At 53.2% G+C, this 16,584-nt stretch overlaps 2 protein-coding genes across 2 annotated transcripts in view; one reads left to right on the forward strand and one right to left on the reverse strand.

Moving 5' to 3' along the window:
• The window catches only part of LOC122393924 (telomerase protein component 1-like), a gene marked incomplete at its 5' end in the record, with an annotated part of 63,475 nt that extends 46,903 nt beyond the window's left edge, over window positions 1-16,572 (forward strand). Inside the window, 11 exons of the mRNA XM_043390402.1 lie at window positions 2,423-2,807; window positions 3,353-3,498; window positions 3,921-4,139; window positions 7,910-8,116; window positions 8,498-8,806; window positions 9,952-10,274; window positions 11,840-11,965; window positions 12,312-12,582; window positions 14,635-14,772; window positions 15,318-16,017; window positions 16,117-16,572. Coding sequence (XP_043246337.1) covers window positions 2,423-2,807; window positions 3,353-3,498; window positions 3,921-4,139; window positions 7,910-8,116; window positions 8,498-8,806; window positions 9,952-10,274; window positions 11,840-11,965; window positions 12,312-12,582; window positions 14,635-14,772; window positions 15,318-15,620 — 2,427 coding nt within the window. The remainder of the gene's footprint in view (window positions 1-2,422; window positions 2,808-3,352; window positions 3,499-3,920; window positions 4,140-7,909; window positions 8,117-8,497; window positions 8,807-9,951; window positions 10,275-11,839; window positions 11,966-12,311; window positions 12,583-14,634; window positions 14,773-15,317; window positions 16,018-16,116) is intronic.
• On the reverse strand, window positions 5,555-6,931 carry LOC122393921 (lysozyme-like). Its single transcript, XM_043390399.1, has one exon. The coding sequence runs from the start codon at window positions 6,564-6,566 to the stop codon at window positions 6,045-6,047; it is 522 nt and encodes a 173-aa protein (XP_043246334.1). The 5' UTR covers window positions 6,567-6,931; the 3' UTR covers window positions 5,555-6,044.
• Window positions 16,573-16,584: the final 12 nt, after the last annotated feature.

Here is a 16,584-nt window from a genome sequence, read left to right on the forward strand (position 1 = left end):
TGCATTTTCGACTGGTTCTGTGAAAAGATTCATCCGGTAGAAAATTCTATACAACAAAGGATCTTGTGGCAATTCATTATTTATTTATTTTTCTATACTTTTTCATGAAGTGATGAGTGGGCGGCCGTGGGCTGGGCTCAATTTATTCGAGTGAATATACCCGGATGCTTGTATATGAGGTGTGACAAAAAGAACCAGGAATGTAGTGGAGTGTGCGTACTATGAATGCCGCTGTGACGCTCATGACTAAAGCTTCGTTGAAACCATTCGTAGGTGAAAGTAATGGTTAAGTTGGGAAAAGGGGAAAAGTGGGTGCATCAAGCTTGTGCAAGAGCTCCGAGGAGAGGATTCTATTTTGACTGTGAGGGAATGTGGCCAGAAAAAAAAAAACTTAAAATGCGCTATTTTAAGCTAAAGGTGAATCGCCGGGAGAGGAAGGGTTTCCATTTCGAAGACGAATGAAAATGATTATGTAGCGTATGAGACAGCTGGTGTGGAGCGATCGAAGATAAGTGGCGGGAATGATAGTAGAGGAGCTCAACATGATCAGGGAATAAGCTTGCACCGCCTTTACGCAGCTGTAAGGGATGCAGAAAGTTGAGAGCTGCATGGGCTGGGAATGGGTTTTCCGTGGTGACGACGCGCCCTCCCACAAAGCACTTAGTTGGGAGCCACTTCTGGCTAGTAGGTGAACTGCAGTGTTTAAATATCCACTGTATTCAACAGATCTCGCACCGTGCATCTGGCTCTTCCCCTGGCTGAAGCGTCAACCCAAGGAAACTCATTCTCTGTTTAGGAATACCATGAAAAGGGTTATTAAAAAAATACGTGTCCTTTTTGTCAGAGCTCGTATCGTTAGTGGTTTTTGTATAGCCCATAGTAGGATGTTGAATAGAACTTGGGTAAGCCCAAGTTCATCAGAGCTCAATCGAACCTGGCCACTGTATTCCCGTTTGGCCGACCATGCGATATTACATGTGTTGTTTTCTTTCGTCGCCTTGGTTACCGTGGTTAGTAGCGATGTCTGATTATTTGGTGTAGTATCATGATCCCCGGCGTACTATTACAATGCCATGATATCGTACTTTAACCCTCGCCGGACCTATTGGTTTTCTACATACGTGCCGGCCGAGAAGGGGCGGGTACGACCCCCCTCGCCGTTTTGCCCCTGGTGGAGCTAGCGCGTCGCGGAAAGAACGAGCGTGTGCGCTGTTACGTTACGAATTTAAGGTCCTAGGTCAACCGGTGACCTCTGAGTTCAGGTCAAGTGCCCCAAGGTACGGTTCAGTTTTTGGTGAATAACTTCGCAAAAAAACGGCCGCAGAGCCGCGATTTTGGCAGCATCGTGTTCGCCTCGATCAGGCGCGTCGAATGATATACTTTTTATTTGGGTGAGGTCAATTTAGGGTGTTGACCTCAGGTCACGGTCAGGTCAGCACCCCCAGGTCACGAAATCGGTCGAAGTAGGTCATGTCGCATATCATTCGATTCGGCAGGTCTTCCTGAGTTAATTCGTGGCTTTCCCGACTCGCTAGCTCAATTTGATCAAGAGTTATTGACGAAAAACTAATATGACCCTAATGACGTCACGCAAGGTCAACATTGCAAAAGTGACGCATCTAACCTTGCAAGGAGTGCACTAAATCACGATTCTGTGTGCTTGAGATAGTGAGAGATCGTTCCCGGTGCCAGAATAGCAGTTTTAATTTTTCTCCATTGACTTATAATGGTAAGGTCACGAAAGGCGCCAGTGTGTGTCGGTCACAGAGCTCTCTCACTCGGTGCCCGCCACAGCTCCCTCCCCCTCTCCGCTCTGCTATCCCACGGGTTCCATACCCCGCCTCAGCTGACCCCTCTGACACTGGTGGCCTGCGGGTGACCTCACCTGACACCACCGGTCACTGGTCACTCGTCCCTCTGATACAACCCGCCCGCGGTCATTCCGTCCCCTCTGCCACCGCTGGCCCGAGGGTCACTATCCCCTCCGACACTGCCCGCCCGCGGTCATTCCGTCCTCTCTGCCACCGCTGCCCCGAGGGTCACTCTATGCCCTCCGACACTGCATTCCTCCCGCTTGTCATTCCGTCCCCTCTTCCACCGCTGCCCCGAGGGTCACTCTATCCCTCCGACACTTCAGCCCTCCCGCGTGTCAGTCCGCCTGACACCGCTGCCCCTCGAGTCACTCTGACCCTTCTAACGCTGCCGGCTCTAGAGTCACTGCGCCTAACAGCGCCCACTCGCGGGTCAATCCGCCTGACACCGGGGGGGGGGGGCGGGGGATGGCGGTGTCACTCATTCTGACTCATTCTGACTCTAGTTAGGTGTCTATCTGACACGCCGCCCGCGGGTCACTCCTCCTGACACTGCCCTCCCGCCCGCCCGCGGAGCATTGTCTGACACTGCCTGCCCACTTATTCCACAGATGTGGCGCTCTCACGTGGGCAGCGACATCCACCAGGCGGCCTCCTCGGCCCCCGTCCAGCTGGCTCTGGCCGCTCCGAACGGCTCTCTGCTAACCGTCACCACCGGTGGAGAGATCTCTCTGCAGCCGGTGGCGCCGCCGACCTCTGGGGACGCGGGCACCGCCGGCCGCGGCGGCCCACCGCGCTGGAGCCGGCGGCTGGAGAACGTCAGCCGCGCGGCCTGCGACCAGCACCGGGTCTACCTGGCTGTCGGCCGGGCCGTGCTCGTGCTGAAGATGTCGGACGGCAAGACGGAGCGCCAGTTGGCGGCTGGGGCGCCTGTTACCAGTCTGGCCTGCCTGCCGCCCGAGGCGCCTGATAGCGCCATGGGGGTGGTGTTGATGGGTGAGTGGGGTAGAGTTGTGGTAGAGGGCCGGGCTGCAGATAGATAGGACAGCTTTTGCGTAGGTAAGTTTAGCAGGTGAGGGGCGTTGAGGATAAGAAAGTGAGAGGCAGAGGATCGGGGAGTGGGGGATATGGGAGATAAAGAGACCACGACGAGTAGAAGAACGTGCTAAGGGCAGGGAATTTTTCGTGGTATAGAGACGACGAAAGCTGCGCAGTCAGGGTGGGATATTTACTTGAATTGACTTGGTGATCTGGTAAATTTGTATACTGATTCTTGCCTTATTTTCTCTTTTTTCATGTTATACTGATTTCGCCATCCTATTCCGGTTTCGTCATGAATCCCCCTTGGCCGGACCCGTGACCCGGCCTACCCCTGGGACCTGGCTGCTGCTGCTGGGGTCGCCACCATCTGTACGGTGCCGTGGATCCCCCTGTTACCAGTCCTGTTAATTGACCTCTTCTGTCCCTCAAAGGTTTGGAGGACGGCCCCCTGTTACCAGTTCCGTTAACTGACCTATCTTGCCCCCCCCCCTTCCCTCCAGGATTGGAGGACGGCCGGGTGGGCGTGGCGCTGGCCGACCGTGGAGAGCTCGTCACCACCGTGGCCCACGCCGGGGAGGTGACCGACATTGCTGTGAACGTTCACGACCCAGAGCGACCGCGCATGGCCACCGGCGGACGGGATGGCGTGAGTGGAAACAGGGCGGAATGGGAAGGGGTAGAACAGTGTGAGTGGGGGATAGGGGACGTGGGGAGAGGGGAGAAGAACATGGGACAGGAAGACATGGGACCGGGTGAGAAGGGAATATGATAGAGAGGGGTAAGAAGATGGGATTTGACGGAGAATATAGGACGTGATAGTAACTGGACGTCGTGAATGGGGAACGTGGAAAGGTTTAAATGAGGAAGTGGGACGGGGAAAGGACAGGAGCGGAAACGGTGAACGGCGGAAGAAGTTAGAATATTTTATCAGCGGCGACGGGGAAAGCCGAGGTAGGAACTGTTACTTAACCTTCGTTGCAGCACACTATCATGGCGTGATCTTTTTTTGACGGGTGCTTTTTCATCGCTGATTTCTCTTCTTTCTCTCCTCCCCGCCCTATCCATCAGATGGTGCTGCTGTGGTCTGGCGAGGACTCGTGGGACAAGCCGTACCGCTCGCTGGAGGCGTACTCTGTGCCCGTGTCGGCTCTGGCCTGGATCGACGACCAGCTGGTCACGGCCGGACAGGACTCGCAGATGCACCTCTACCCGCGGCCCGACGACCCGGCCGGCGAGCGACGCCTGCTCGTCGGAAACGACGCGCCCGTCACCGCCCTCCGCGCGCACGTGAGTCGACAGACGGGGGAAGGGGGAATGGGGAGGGGGATCTGTGTGCTGTGTGAGACACTCATGGTGCTTGACTGAGTGCCCGGTGACTGCGGTGAGGCTGTAAGAGTGTCACCGTTCTACTGGCCATTATGTGCAGTGTGTGTGCAGCTGGTGTGTTACAACGCATATCTCGATTGGACTGCTGGTAGCGAGCAGCAGTCATGAAATGTTTTTTTTTTTATAAAACGCGATACTGAAGAGTAACTACTATTCAATGTCTGAAAAATCATTATATTTCGGTTATTTTGTAGAGCCGGATACTACACCTTTTTGCGTTGTTCGATGGCCAATCAGCAAAACCCATTCGTCCGATCAGCACATAGGTGGCGCCAGTGAGAGGCATTCTGGCAAAACCTTCAGCATATGGGCAAAACGGAATGCTGATCCCACTCCACAGCTCGTCAGTAATTGGTATTACCTTCGCTTTTCGCCAAAACTGATTGAGTTCCGGCAAAACCTTTGACGATTTGGATAAATGCTTCGTCATTCGTTAATATCCCTTCGTCGTTCACCAAAACATCCCCATGCTAATTTCGGCATTCCTCATAACATTTCGTCAAAACTAAAAACAGATCGCCCCTTTACAGAGAAGTATAAATATGACCGCGTTTATACAGTGCAGTGCGAGGCATAGGTGGCGAAACTCGTAGACCATTGATCCACCACATAAAAATCGGTAGCGTTCATGAGCACCATAGGTACAATGTAGATGGACGTAGCTGACATGTTATCGGCTGATTGAAAAATGGACAGGCAACAGAGCAACAGGCTGGATAAATTAACCACGCCTCAAACACCAAGGAACAGGCAACAGGCTGGATAAGTCAGCCCCGCCCCAAAAACCAAGGTGTCCGGCCGGCAGGGCCCGGCTTGCCATCTGTCAGCCATTCCCTCGCGAGTCCGACCGGCGCGGCCGTCCGAGGCGTTGTCCTCAGGCATACTCCTCGTAGCTATGGTATAACTGCCTTTTTCGGAATCCAATGGTTAATTGGCTGCAAATTGCGCTGGAACTGTCATAAGCCTCATCCCTGAATGCGTGATTAACGTTAAACATTGAATATGGCTAGATAAGCACTACATCATTGACATTTTGATCATTGACGAAAGTTTTAAATAAACAGTCATTGTTTACGCACAATACCGATGAATTTTGCACATCGACTAACCATTTTGTGAAATGTCGAAGCATTATGACAATCTGACAAAGTGTTTTGCCTATGACTAACATTGTGCTCAATGACAAAGAGTTATGCAGAATGGTTAAATGGAGTCCAGCCTGTTTTGCCGACCGTCAAACAGTGATGCACACCGCCGATGGGTTATTCTGAATGACGCTTGTCCAAACTGATGCCGAAATGGTTATGACGATTGGCCATCGAACAACGCAAAAAGGTGTATTAATAGCATACTGTCAGGGGGCTTTTTTTTACAATTACTTATGTAAGGTTTTCGTACACTTTGACATTTGTCCTCAAAAGTGAAAAGAAGTATGTTGCATGTCCCCATTGCTGACTTGCGTAGTTGCAGTTTTAATGGCACAATTCTTAGGGCACATAAGGTGTTAAATCAGTCAGTTAAGTACATTTATTGACGTGTTTCTAGTTATCTAGTTGACAAACCTTGGACTAAGGGTTTAAGGGCTAAGAGACTAAGGGCGCGCATGTACATTCTTCTTGTGCATGCCATAATGTATGACACAGAGACTCAGGCTGGATACGTATCATTCCTCAATAGCTGGACAGCCGACAAAACTCGCTCGGTCACTTCCGCTTACCTCCGAACAATCGCCACAACTCTGCAGTTCACTAAGATTCACTCAGCCTCCCACTCCCACTTTCCCCCTCCTCCGCCCGTGTCGGCCGGTCACCCGGAACCGATACAGGCGCTGTAGCGTGCCCAGTCGTTGGTGAACTCTGCGTAGTCGCGCACGCCGATGCAGCCTTCGATGCCGTAGTAATGCGTCAGCATCATATCGTCGCAGTCGATGGTGCCATTCTCGTCGCAGTCGGTGGCCAGCGCGCGCATGTAGAGCCTGACCACGGTGATGGCGCACTTGGGGTCGACGGTGCACGTCTCGAAGGTGCGGTCTCCGTAGAGCGGCACCTCCGTGGTGATGTTGCTGTGGTTGAAGTAGGGCTCGGTGATGCGGTAGCCGCCGCACGCGCCCCCCTGGCAACCCTGCTGCCAGTCGCACTGGCGCGCCTCGCAGATACAACGCAGACAGGATGTGGAGATGTCGGCGCCGCGCGGAGCCGCCTGGCGCCGCTGTATGTGGTGGGTGCCGGGCGTCAGATGGGCGCCCACAGAGACGCCCATGGAAACGCCCACAGAGACGCCCACGGAGACGCCCACCAGCAGCAGTAGGCACAGCGTGAGACGGCACATGCTGAGCAGACTGCCCCACTGCGGCAGTGCCGGTCGCTGGCTGGCCTCTGTTGTGAACAGTGGCGCCTCTGGTCGGAAAACCCGACGGTCTGATAGCTGCGTGCTCCTGGTGGCGGCACTGTCAGCGGTCAGTGGCCAGGGGAGTCCCGCGATCGATGATAATGCTCACGGGATGCGTCGCTGCAGACTACTACTGACGTGCCGATGTGTTGGGACGCTAAAATCAACCACACGCCAACTGAGAATGTCACGCGAAGACGGGCTGTAACACAGTACCTTAGTTTCAGCAACAGACGCAATTATACACAACTGCACCAAACTAACACCAAACTGGCACCAAACTTAGTGAGAGCTAAGCTTGACTGAACTGCTGCTGCGCCGCACCGGAATATGTCCTCCAGAACCGGTTTTTGCACTGTCGGCGATTAACATTGAAGCTTAGCCATCACCGCTGCGCCGTATATTGTTGTGTTATGCATGCGGTCGACTCGAGGAAGTGAGGTGGGAATAATGCAGTCGGTATTAATGTGTGGCTGGAACCTGGGATGACCATAGAATCTGGAACCTTTTTGGTCTTAGTGTGGTGTTCATTTCTCACGATGTGTCAGATTGCTATACATTTGTCACGCGATGTGTCAGATGTGTGTCATCTGACTGGTTTGACCGGAATAGTGTCAGATGTGACACAGTTGATGTGGTATGTCAATGTGACAAAAAGCTGTGAACTTTCTCCCATTCGGCTGTGCTCTGCTTCAATAGCACCTGCTTTCTGATGGTCTGATAGTTTGGTGTCCCTAGCTAGTACCGGATCGGCCTCTGTCCAGTCCCTGGCTGGGGCCATCTGATTATTATTCAAGTTTAAATATGCAGCATTCAGCTCATGTAAACAGTGTCAGCCGGTCGTGGAGCCGTCAGGTGGCGAAGGGAGCGGAGCGTAAAGGGAGTCGTTGAGCGCAACGTACCGCTCCCATTGTATTCCAATTCCAACGGATAACGGGAAATGAGGCCTCCATGTTATTGTTTTGTTTTGTGTGTGTGTTGTTTGTTTTTACCCGATCATTTGCGCGTATATTGTTTCATATTTTGTCAAACTGTTTTTTTTCTTTAGTTTTAGTAGTTGACCTAAAGATAAGAAGCAATGTGATACCATAAAACCGCAGTTTCGATAAAAATGACCGGTGCTCGGCCTTAGCAATCAATGTGAGGTTTAATGATGACGAAAGTATGTTCAGTGCCGTTTCTGTGCATTAACTATCCGTTTTTGGGCGCTAAATATCTGCAGCCATAAGTAGCTATGTTTTTCCGCCACTTTGACCCTCTTTATCTCCTCTATGCCTCCGCAGACCTGGTGTGAGGGCGTGTCGCGCCGCTCGCACCTGCTGAGCGCCACGGCCGGCGGACAGATCCTGCTCTGGACCTCGCGGCTGGTGGCCGTCACCGAGCACCACTGTCGACCCACCTCGCGACCCGACCTGACCCGGCTGGCCGACGGGCGCCTGGTGGCCCTGCTGCCGAGGGAGAACGACACAACTGTGGTCGACCTGGAGAAGGTGAGACGATGAGGAGGGAGAAGGAAGGAAGAGGGAGAGATGGTGCCAGGATACGTGGCCCGGGAGTGGTGGGGTGGTTTGTGACTTGATGGGAAAGTGATCCATTATACAGTCTATAGGATTAGCAAGCATCTAACAAGAACAAGCATTTGGCGTATAAAGAACTGAACCGCATAGCTTTCTTGCTGTTGCCCTTGGGCCCATGGATGACAGGAATTTTTGTCAAGAAATTATTTTCAATTTCCTCACGGCCCTGTTGTTGACTCTAAGGCCTAAGCTGGTTTGTTCCGTAACTAGTATATACCTAAGCCTGTATGTGAGGTATAACTGACCCCGCCCCATGACCAGCCCCTGACCTCTTCCCCGGACTGTGTCCCTCAGATGAGCTGTGTGGCCAGTTTCGGGGACCACACTGCCGACGTGACCGCGGTGGCCGCCACCAACCACAGCCTCGTCTCGGCCTCACTAGATGGCAGTGTGCGCCTGTGGCGGCTCGAGCAGAGCGGGCTCGCCTCCACAGATACGGCCCTGCTCGCACTGGAGGTCCTCCACCTGACTCCCGACGGCGCCTCCTGCCATCTGGCAACCGTCAGCCGGCGCGGTCACGTGACCGTCTGGCAAATGGACTGGGCCGGCACGGAGATGCCGGCGGCCGTCTACACGGTCAACATACTGGAGAAGGAGAAAAATGTGAGACTTCCAGTCAGCCCTCCGTTCCATCGCTTCCATCCTCAGGTCGATACAGAAGTCCTTCTCCTCCACGCCGCAACCCCCCTCCGGGCTGGACAGGCAACTTTATCTCATGCGGGCTGCTCTCTTGGAGCGGCACCGCTGCTCCCGAGGGAGCGCACCCCGTAGCCGGGTGCAGTGAGTACCTTGGGGCTGGGTGGCCTGTCTTCTGGACGGGCTCAGCCCCGGTGACTCACTAGGTTGCCTGCCCAGCCCAATGTCTCCTCCTACATCCTATCATCCTCCCGGCTCTAAAATGGTCTCATTGGACCGAAAGGGCCTAACCCCCCCCCCCCCCAAAAAAAAAAAAAACGATCATCACCCTTTCCGTCGTTTCCATCCTCAGGACATTGAAGTCGTTCTCCACGCCTCAAACCCCTGCTCCGGACTGGACGGGCAACTTTATCCCATGCGGGAATGACCGTAAGAGCATGCCCGTAGCCGGGTGCGGTGAGTGCTTGGGGGCTGGTCGGCCTGTCCTCTGGACGGGCTCAGCCCCAGCGGCTCACCAGGCTGCTCGCCCAGACCAATGTCTCTCCCTAATTTTTATCATCCTCCCGGCTCTGCAATGGTCTCAATGGACCGAAAAGGCCTAACCCAACAAAAAGCATCTGTTCTGTCATTTCCATCCTCAGGATAGTCATCCTTCCCATCAGTTCCGCAAACCCCTGTTCCGTGCTGGACGGTCACCTGTTCGTACTCGTTAGTGCGAGCATTATCCATGTGCTGGGAATTGGGATGGGAAGTGCGCACCAACTAGGTATGCATTTAAGCCTATAGTCACCTCAATTCAAAATATGATATAGCTAGATCCCCTCACTGTGTTTTTTGCCACCACGGACTGCTTTATAACGCCCTCGTCATGTGCCACTTCTAATGCCCATCTGACCTCCTCCCTCCCCCCCGCCCCCGCCCCCCCCCCCCCACAGCCGGAGACGGTCTCCGTCCTGCTGGCCGCCATCGGCTCGGTGTCTGTGTGTGGCACCCCTCTCTGACCCCCCCCCCCCACCCCACAGCCGGAGACGGTCTCCGTGCTGCTGGCCGCCATCGGCTCGGTGTCTGTGTGTGGCACCCCTCTCTGACCCCCCCCCCCCCCCACCCCACAGCCGGAGACGGTCTCCGTGCTGCTGGCCGCCATCGGCTCGGTCTCCGTCTCCGTCCCCGAGGGCCGCGGTGCCGCAGACTCTGTCTCGTTCACCGCCGGCTGCCTGACGGGCTCGGTGCTGCTACGTCTGGACGTGACTGTACCGCTGGGAGGAGCGCTCGCCACTGGAGGCGGCTCCCACTCTCTGCTGAGACAGACGGTGCCGGCCGACGCGCCTGTGCTGTGTCTGGCTGTTGGCCGCGCCCGCTCACTGCTACTGGGAGACAGCCTGGGACGGGTCAACGTGTATGACGCAGAGATGAAGAGACACGCCCGGTACCGCTGGTGAGTCGGGAGGGGTTTGTTTGTGGTTGTGGGACGTTTAATGAGACGGGAGGCAAACTCCAAGCGACCGGCTTTAGGAACAGTAGAGATCATTCATGGTAAAATATGAGTCGAACCTGGGGATTGGCGCACTGACTGATGATGTTAATTGGATGTAGCTTAACCCGCGCCCTGGTGTGGGTCTGAGCCACCTTCGCCCTGGTGGGGGGGGGCCAAAATGACCCCCCCCCCGTCTAACTCGAAAACGAAGAGGGCTAGGAAGACGCGGAAAAAAGCAAACGAAAGCCCATAACAAGTACGTTCGAAAGTATTTCGGTCATTTTTTCGCTAAGGTCAATATTGAGGTCGCTAGAGGTCATCATAGGTCAAATTTCAGTGTTTTCGGTGTTGCCGGACATATTCCGCTGTAGCTCGGAAACTAGAAGAGCTAGAGAGCCGCGGAAAAAAGCAATCGATAGCTCTTTTCAAGCTCTTTCGCCAAGGTTCGTCAGATTTGACCTCAGCTCAACGGTTTGGCCTACAGAGGTCATGCAAGGTCAACTTGGCAAATTTCGTTGAAAATGTTTTTAACTATAGCATGCATTCACGAGAAAATAGAGAAACGATTCATGCACCATCGTGCTTGGCTCGTCGAGACGCGTCGAATGATATATAGTTTGACCTCGAAAGGTCATTTTGAAAATTTGACCTCAGGTGAAGGTCATGACCTTACCGAAATAGGTCATGCTGCATATCATTCGATCCGCATTGACGAGACAAACACGATAAACGTCGAACGGAGTCTCTATCTCTATTCAATAACAAGTAAGTGCAGAAAAACCGCTGGTGACCTCTGGTGACCAGGGAGATGACCTAGCGTGACCTCAGCGAGGTCACAAGCAAATGGTTTCACATGGGCTGTGATTTGCTGACCCAAGACACTTCAATAACGAAATATAGGAACAATCACGCCCGATTTAGCTGAAAAACAACTACTTTTCGATTCTCCCATTGACTTATAATGGGGAGCAGCGATGACCTGACCTGACCTTAGGTCACATTTATAAAAAATCCGAGATAGCCATTTTGTAGAGCTGGGTGACATCTTCAAGTACTGTAAATTTTACATCGATCGGATAAAAGCTGTGCCTTTGAGAGAGCTTTGAACTTTTTTAGAGGTGGTGTCAGTTTTGGTGACCTTGTGACCTGACCTGACCTGACCCGAACCCCCAAAAAAAGGACATGATGTAAAAATGTTGAATAAACAGCTATACAAAGTTTCAGGGCGCTAACTCAAGTGGTTTCTGAGTTATCGCTGAAAAACCACAGGGGGGGGCCAAAATGGCCCCCCCCCCCACCAGGGCGAAGGTTAATGATACCTGACACGAGTTGAGTGTTTCGGATGGGTTGTAGTTGTCGAAGTTTGGTCCCTGCCTTGATCTGGTGGACCGGTGGTGACTCGGTGACCTTTGTGGCTCTCTCTGGCTGGCTCAGGTGACCTGTCTGACTGTTCTGCTGTCTGGCTGTCGTGCGTTGTCTGACCCCGGGTGACCTGTCGTTTGACCCGGTGACCTCTCCGCCCCCAGCGGCGCCGGCTCTGACCCGTCCGTTACCCACATCATCTGTCCGAGCGGAGAGGAAGTGGTCATCACCTGTGACCGAAACGGCATGGTCTGCACACTCAAACAGACCGACAAGCTCAACATTCTGCAGTGAGAGAGGGCAGAGGGGAGATCTCAGAGAGCTAAGCTGTCGGCGGCGACAGATAAATTTTCCGAGCTAGGTGCTATATGGCTCAGATTTCATTATAAACAGCAATTCATGCTTAATTTCGTAAACTGAAAAATGAATGTTTTTGTCTTTTATTTGTTTCTTTTCTGAAAACATGCACTCATGGAGCTTGCCGTGCGGACGATGGCAGATATTTTTAAGACTTGAAAGAGAAAAAGCGAGCCGAGTGCGTTCCTTACCCCACACTGTATGTATATGTCAGCCCCTGTGACTGAGCTAGCAGTACCCCTGACCGACCTCCCCCCCCCCCGTTTCCCCCGCGTGCAGCGCCTCCTGGGAGCCGGCGCTGGAGACCTCTGTGGGTCTGACGCCGCCGCCGGCCGCCGGCGTCCAGCTGGACAAGGACTCGCCGCGGCCCGTCATCACGCCTCCGTCCGCGAGGGCCCGGCCGGCCGATCGGCGCGGTCCCGCGCCCGGCACCCCCACCGCCGTCCTGACCGGCGACGGTGGCCCCGTGGTGGTCGGAGACAGCGGAGGGCTGATCTGGTGTTCGCCGAAAATGAAACAGTCCTCCGACAGCGAGCATAAGAGCGTGAAGGTGAGTCCGCTGAGGGCGGAGATTGGGATTGGTACCTATATGAGGAGGACGGGTACTCGGAGGTTTGAATATCCGATGATTCACCATTGAGAAGCCGTCAGTCCTCTTGTATAGACCAGGTTAGGTCTTTTGCGGTTTCTTCCCTTTCGTAGAGAACTGATTTAGAAGACATAAAACACAACTGAATTTATTATGCTGACGTCGTCCATGTCATATTCTTAATATTTGGATAACAGGCATTTCCATGCAACCTTATATGATCTCTCTTTATTGAAACGTACATTCTACTTGCTCTTGCCACCTCCACCTAGCGAACCCACAGCAGGTAATGTACTCGTCCCTGGGTCAGCGCCACCCTCCCCGCCCCTCCCACGGAGGTCGGCCGTGCCGTCCGACCCGTTTGACCAGTCCCATCCTCTCCCGCCGGTCGGTTTTTTACCGACTGTGACGAACCATACCGGTTCAGCCGGTGTGGAGGCACTGACTAGCTGGTGCTCACTGACAACGGGTAGCGCAGTCGGATGGAGTGGTTTTGGGGCTCTGAAAATGATACTTTTGAGCTGAGTTACGTGCTAATTGCGTTTTCGTTCTTAATTACTTGATGTTGCCGCACCATTTACCGATGTTTCAACACGACCACAATAATCTCGCACGAGTTAACCTTCCAGGCGGTGGGGGGGGGGCATTTTTTTGCCCCCCCCCCTTTAGTTTTTTCAATATATCTCGAGAACCGCTGCGCCGATCGTCACCAAACTTTCAGTACCCTCCCGGGAACAGCTAGCGCACATGGTGACCAAATTTTTTTCCAAAGGCTGTGATAGGTTGGCCGCTATTGACGTCAGAGTGACGTCATTTTTGCCATTTTCGACCCAAAAAAAGGTTTCGCGGGAAGAGCTGTCAGGCCTACAGCTTTAGAGATACAGAAAAATGTTTCAGACATAAAAGGTGTGGAATCAAAAGGGCTACAAAACTGCTATTTCGGTTTTTCAATGTTTTTTGGATTTTGACCCCCAAAAATAAAAAAATAGATTTTTTAAATAATAGCCAAAAAAATCCAAAAAGTTTTTTGAATTTCGAAAAAAAAACGGAATATATGTGATAGTCCCTACCGCCTTCTATCTACATACCAAATTTGAGATCGATACCTCTTTTTTTGGCCAAGTTATAGCGAAAAAACTGTTCAAAATTGATGACGTCAAATTTTCAAACTCAATTTTTAGCAATTCTAGACCTCGTAGCGCAAAGCAAAACAAAGACCACCATTAGACTCCCCGTGACGAGCTGCATCGAATCGATACCCATTTTATGCAAAAATATCAACTTTGAAATTTGACCTTTTTTGACCTGACCTTGACCTGACCTCCACCAGAAAGTGACCTAAACCGTACCTGATGGTCTTTTAACCAACACCATTGAGTTGGAAATGAAAAACTGGCCATAAAACATGCATCGCATAACCTTAGTAAAGTTGGGCTCATGTGGGGACCCTTGGTGACCTTTGGTGACCTGACCTGTGACCTGACCTGGTATGACCAGTAACCTCTAATAGCAACATATGTACTAGACAACTGACGCCTTATCGCTGATTTTCGACAAAATGCGTTTTACTCGGTGTTATAGCGCTTTCCCTAGAAGCCCCGTGAACGGTGAAACATTTTATCTTTGACCTGACCTGTGACGTCATCGGTGACCCCGAGGTCGATGAAATTCGGTTTCCTTCGACACCTTTGACAGGGCTATCGAACGCCGTTTGAATTTTCCGGATCCGTCCAGTAGTTTCGGAGATACGGGGGGGCAAAAAAATGCCCCCCCCCCGCGCGGAAGGTGGCTGGTAGGCCCACCTGACCGCCTGCCGGGTTAATCAATAGCACAATTTGTGTGCTCACAATAACTTAATTTACTTCTACTCTTGTCACAAATAATATTTGTTTTAAAGTCATAGAATATCGCGGTTGCCTTTGCCTTAGTTACGACTAACGACCGGCTCCTTGGCTCTGGTTACCCTCCCAGCTATGAGCATCTTCCCTCTGACTCCCTCCCCTTCTCCCCCAGGCGCACTCGGCGGCGGTGAGCTGGCTGGGCCGCGACCCGTCCCGACAGGACATTCTGTTCAGCTGCGGACGCGACCGGCGACTGGTGGTGTGGAGACTGCGCCAGCCGACGGCCACCGACGCACCCGTACCCGAACAGGTGCGCACGGGACGCCCGACCGACCGAGCTTCCGGCTACTTTTGAGTTATAACTGACTGTCAAATATACAGATTATACTAGAGGACTAGCGGATAGATACATGGATTGTAACGGGTACCCGGTACAGCTTATACGAGTATACAGGTGCCCGCCGCATGACCTTGCCAACCGCTTACGGTGAACTGTGAAGCAGTGTGCGTTGTTGAAGATGTGTGCAGTTTGCGTGTTGTGACTTGTGAGCTCTGGCAGGCAAAACGTGTACTACTTGTTTTCTGGGCATGCTATGTTTTGCGCTGTTTCAGGAATCCTGTGTGGTTCGTACGAGATTCCATCTTGTGTTGCAGGCCTGACAGTTGTTAGTTAGCTCATAACCATCGGTCTACAACTGATCTCTCTTCTGTCCCATGCAATCACCACTGATGACTGCTAAACTGACTTCTCACCCCCCCCCCCCACCCCCACGGATTCCTTCCGAGTCAGTCCGTAACCTGAACCCTCCATGGACCCACTCCAAGTCACCCGCTGACACCCCTCTGGGTCGACAGGTGGGCGAGTTCGAGTTCGCCAGCAGTGTGCGCGTGTGCGCGGCGCTGGCGGCCGCCACTGCGGGCGGGCCGAGCCGGCTGGTGTGTGGCGACGACCGCGGCCGGCTGCACTGCCTGCTGGTGGACCTGCAGCAGGTACCTGCTGCAGGTGTACCACCGGCTGCGCCGGATGCTTCCGACAGCAGCAGCGAGTCCAGCAGCGGGCTGAGGCTCGTGGCCAGGATACGGAACGAGCAGCGGGCCAGACGATGGAAGGAAGGGGTAGAGACAAAACTCACCGATACTGACATGTACCGGATGTGAGAGATACTAATTACTGACGCGGATACACAATCTGACCGAGTGTGACCGATACTGACAGATACCGGACTTGACCGATACCTACACAGATACTTGATAAGACGGACTGGTCAAGACTAGCATCAACACTAATAGAACCGAAAGGCTGATGCTACGGAGGCTGTTTGAATCCCGTGACCCGAGACCGAAACTGGACTGTCTGCGTCTGGAGTCTGCTTCAGTCCGATACTGGAGTCTGATCCAGTTTGTAGCTGCGCACGTAGGGTATAGCTCGTCTCTGCCTGTAGCCGTAGGTGTATTCTCCGCCAGCCTTCCCGTATAGTAGCGTCTCGCTCGGTGGTGGCTCTCCGCGCCGGTGTTTGGCGCTGCTCTGCCCGGGTTCAGCGGCTCTGCCAGGAGGGGGACGGTCGGCGCGCCGTCCCGCGCCACGCTCGCCGCGCTGTCCGCAGTCGCGCCGTTTGTGGCGCGCCAGGGACGGCGGTGAGGGCGGGTGCCGCGCGGGACGGCGCGCCGACCAGACTGAGTGCAGTGTGTTCACTGTACACTTTGCGTGGTGTGTGCTATCGTAGTGAATACCGAATTCCCTGCCAGCCTGCGTGGTATGTGATACGGGCCATGTATTTTCATTGGTGCTAAGAAATGTTTCGAAGAGATTTTAATTATGTGAACTTTTGCTATTGTGCCGTCCTGTTGTGCTGAAAGTGCATTTGAAACGCTGCATAGTCGTTCTTTCTGTGATGTCTTTTTTGTTAGAGTAGGTTATTGGTGCTAAAAAGGTGCTATTGTTTTAGGGGTTGTTTATAACCGTGATGCTGTGGCAACCCGCAATCACAGGGAGCGTTGTCTCTGTGCCTTGGGATTGCCACGGCATATTGTTTGCTCGAGCGCAATAATGTGTGCTGAACTGCTGACTGCTTTATAATCGATCACTTTAATACAGATATTCGTACCTGCAGACCGCCTTATC

This window comes from Amphibalanus amphitrite, unplaced genomic scaffold (genome assembly GCF_019059575.1).
Source record: "Amphibalanus amphitrite isolate SeventyFive unplaced genomic scaffold, NRLGWU_Aamphi_draft 000562F_arrow, whole genome shotgun sequence".
NCBI classification, from domain to species: Eukaryota; Metazoa; Arthropoda; class Thecostraca; order Balanomorpha; family Balanidae; genus Amphibalanus; species Amphibalanus amphitrite.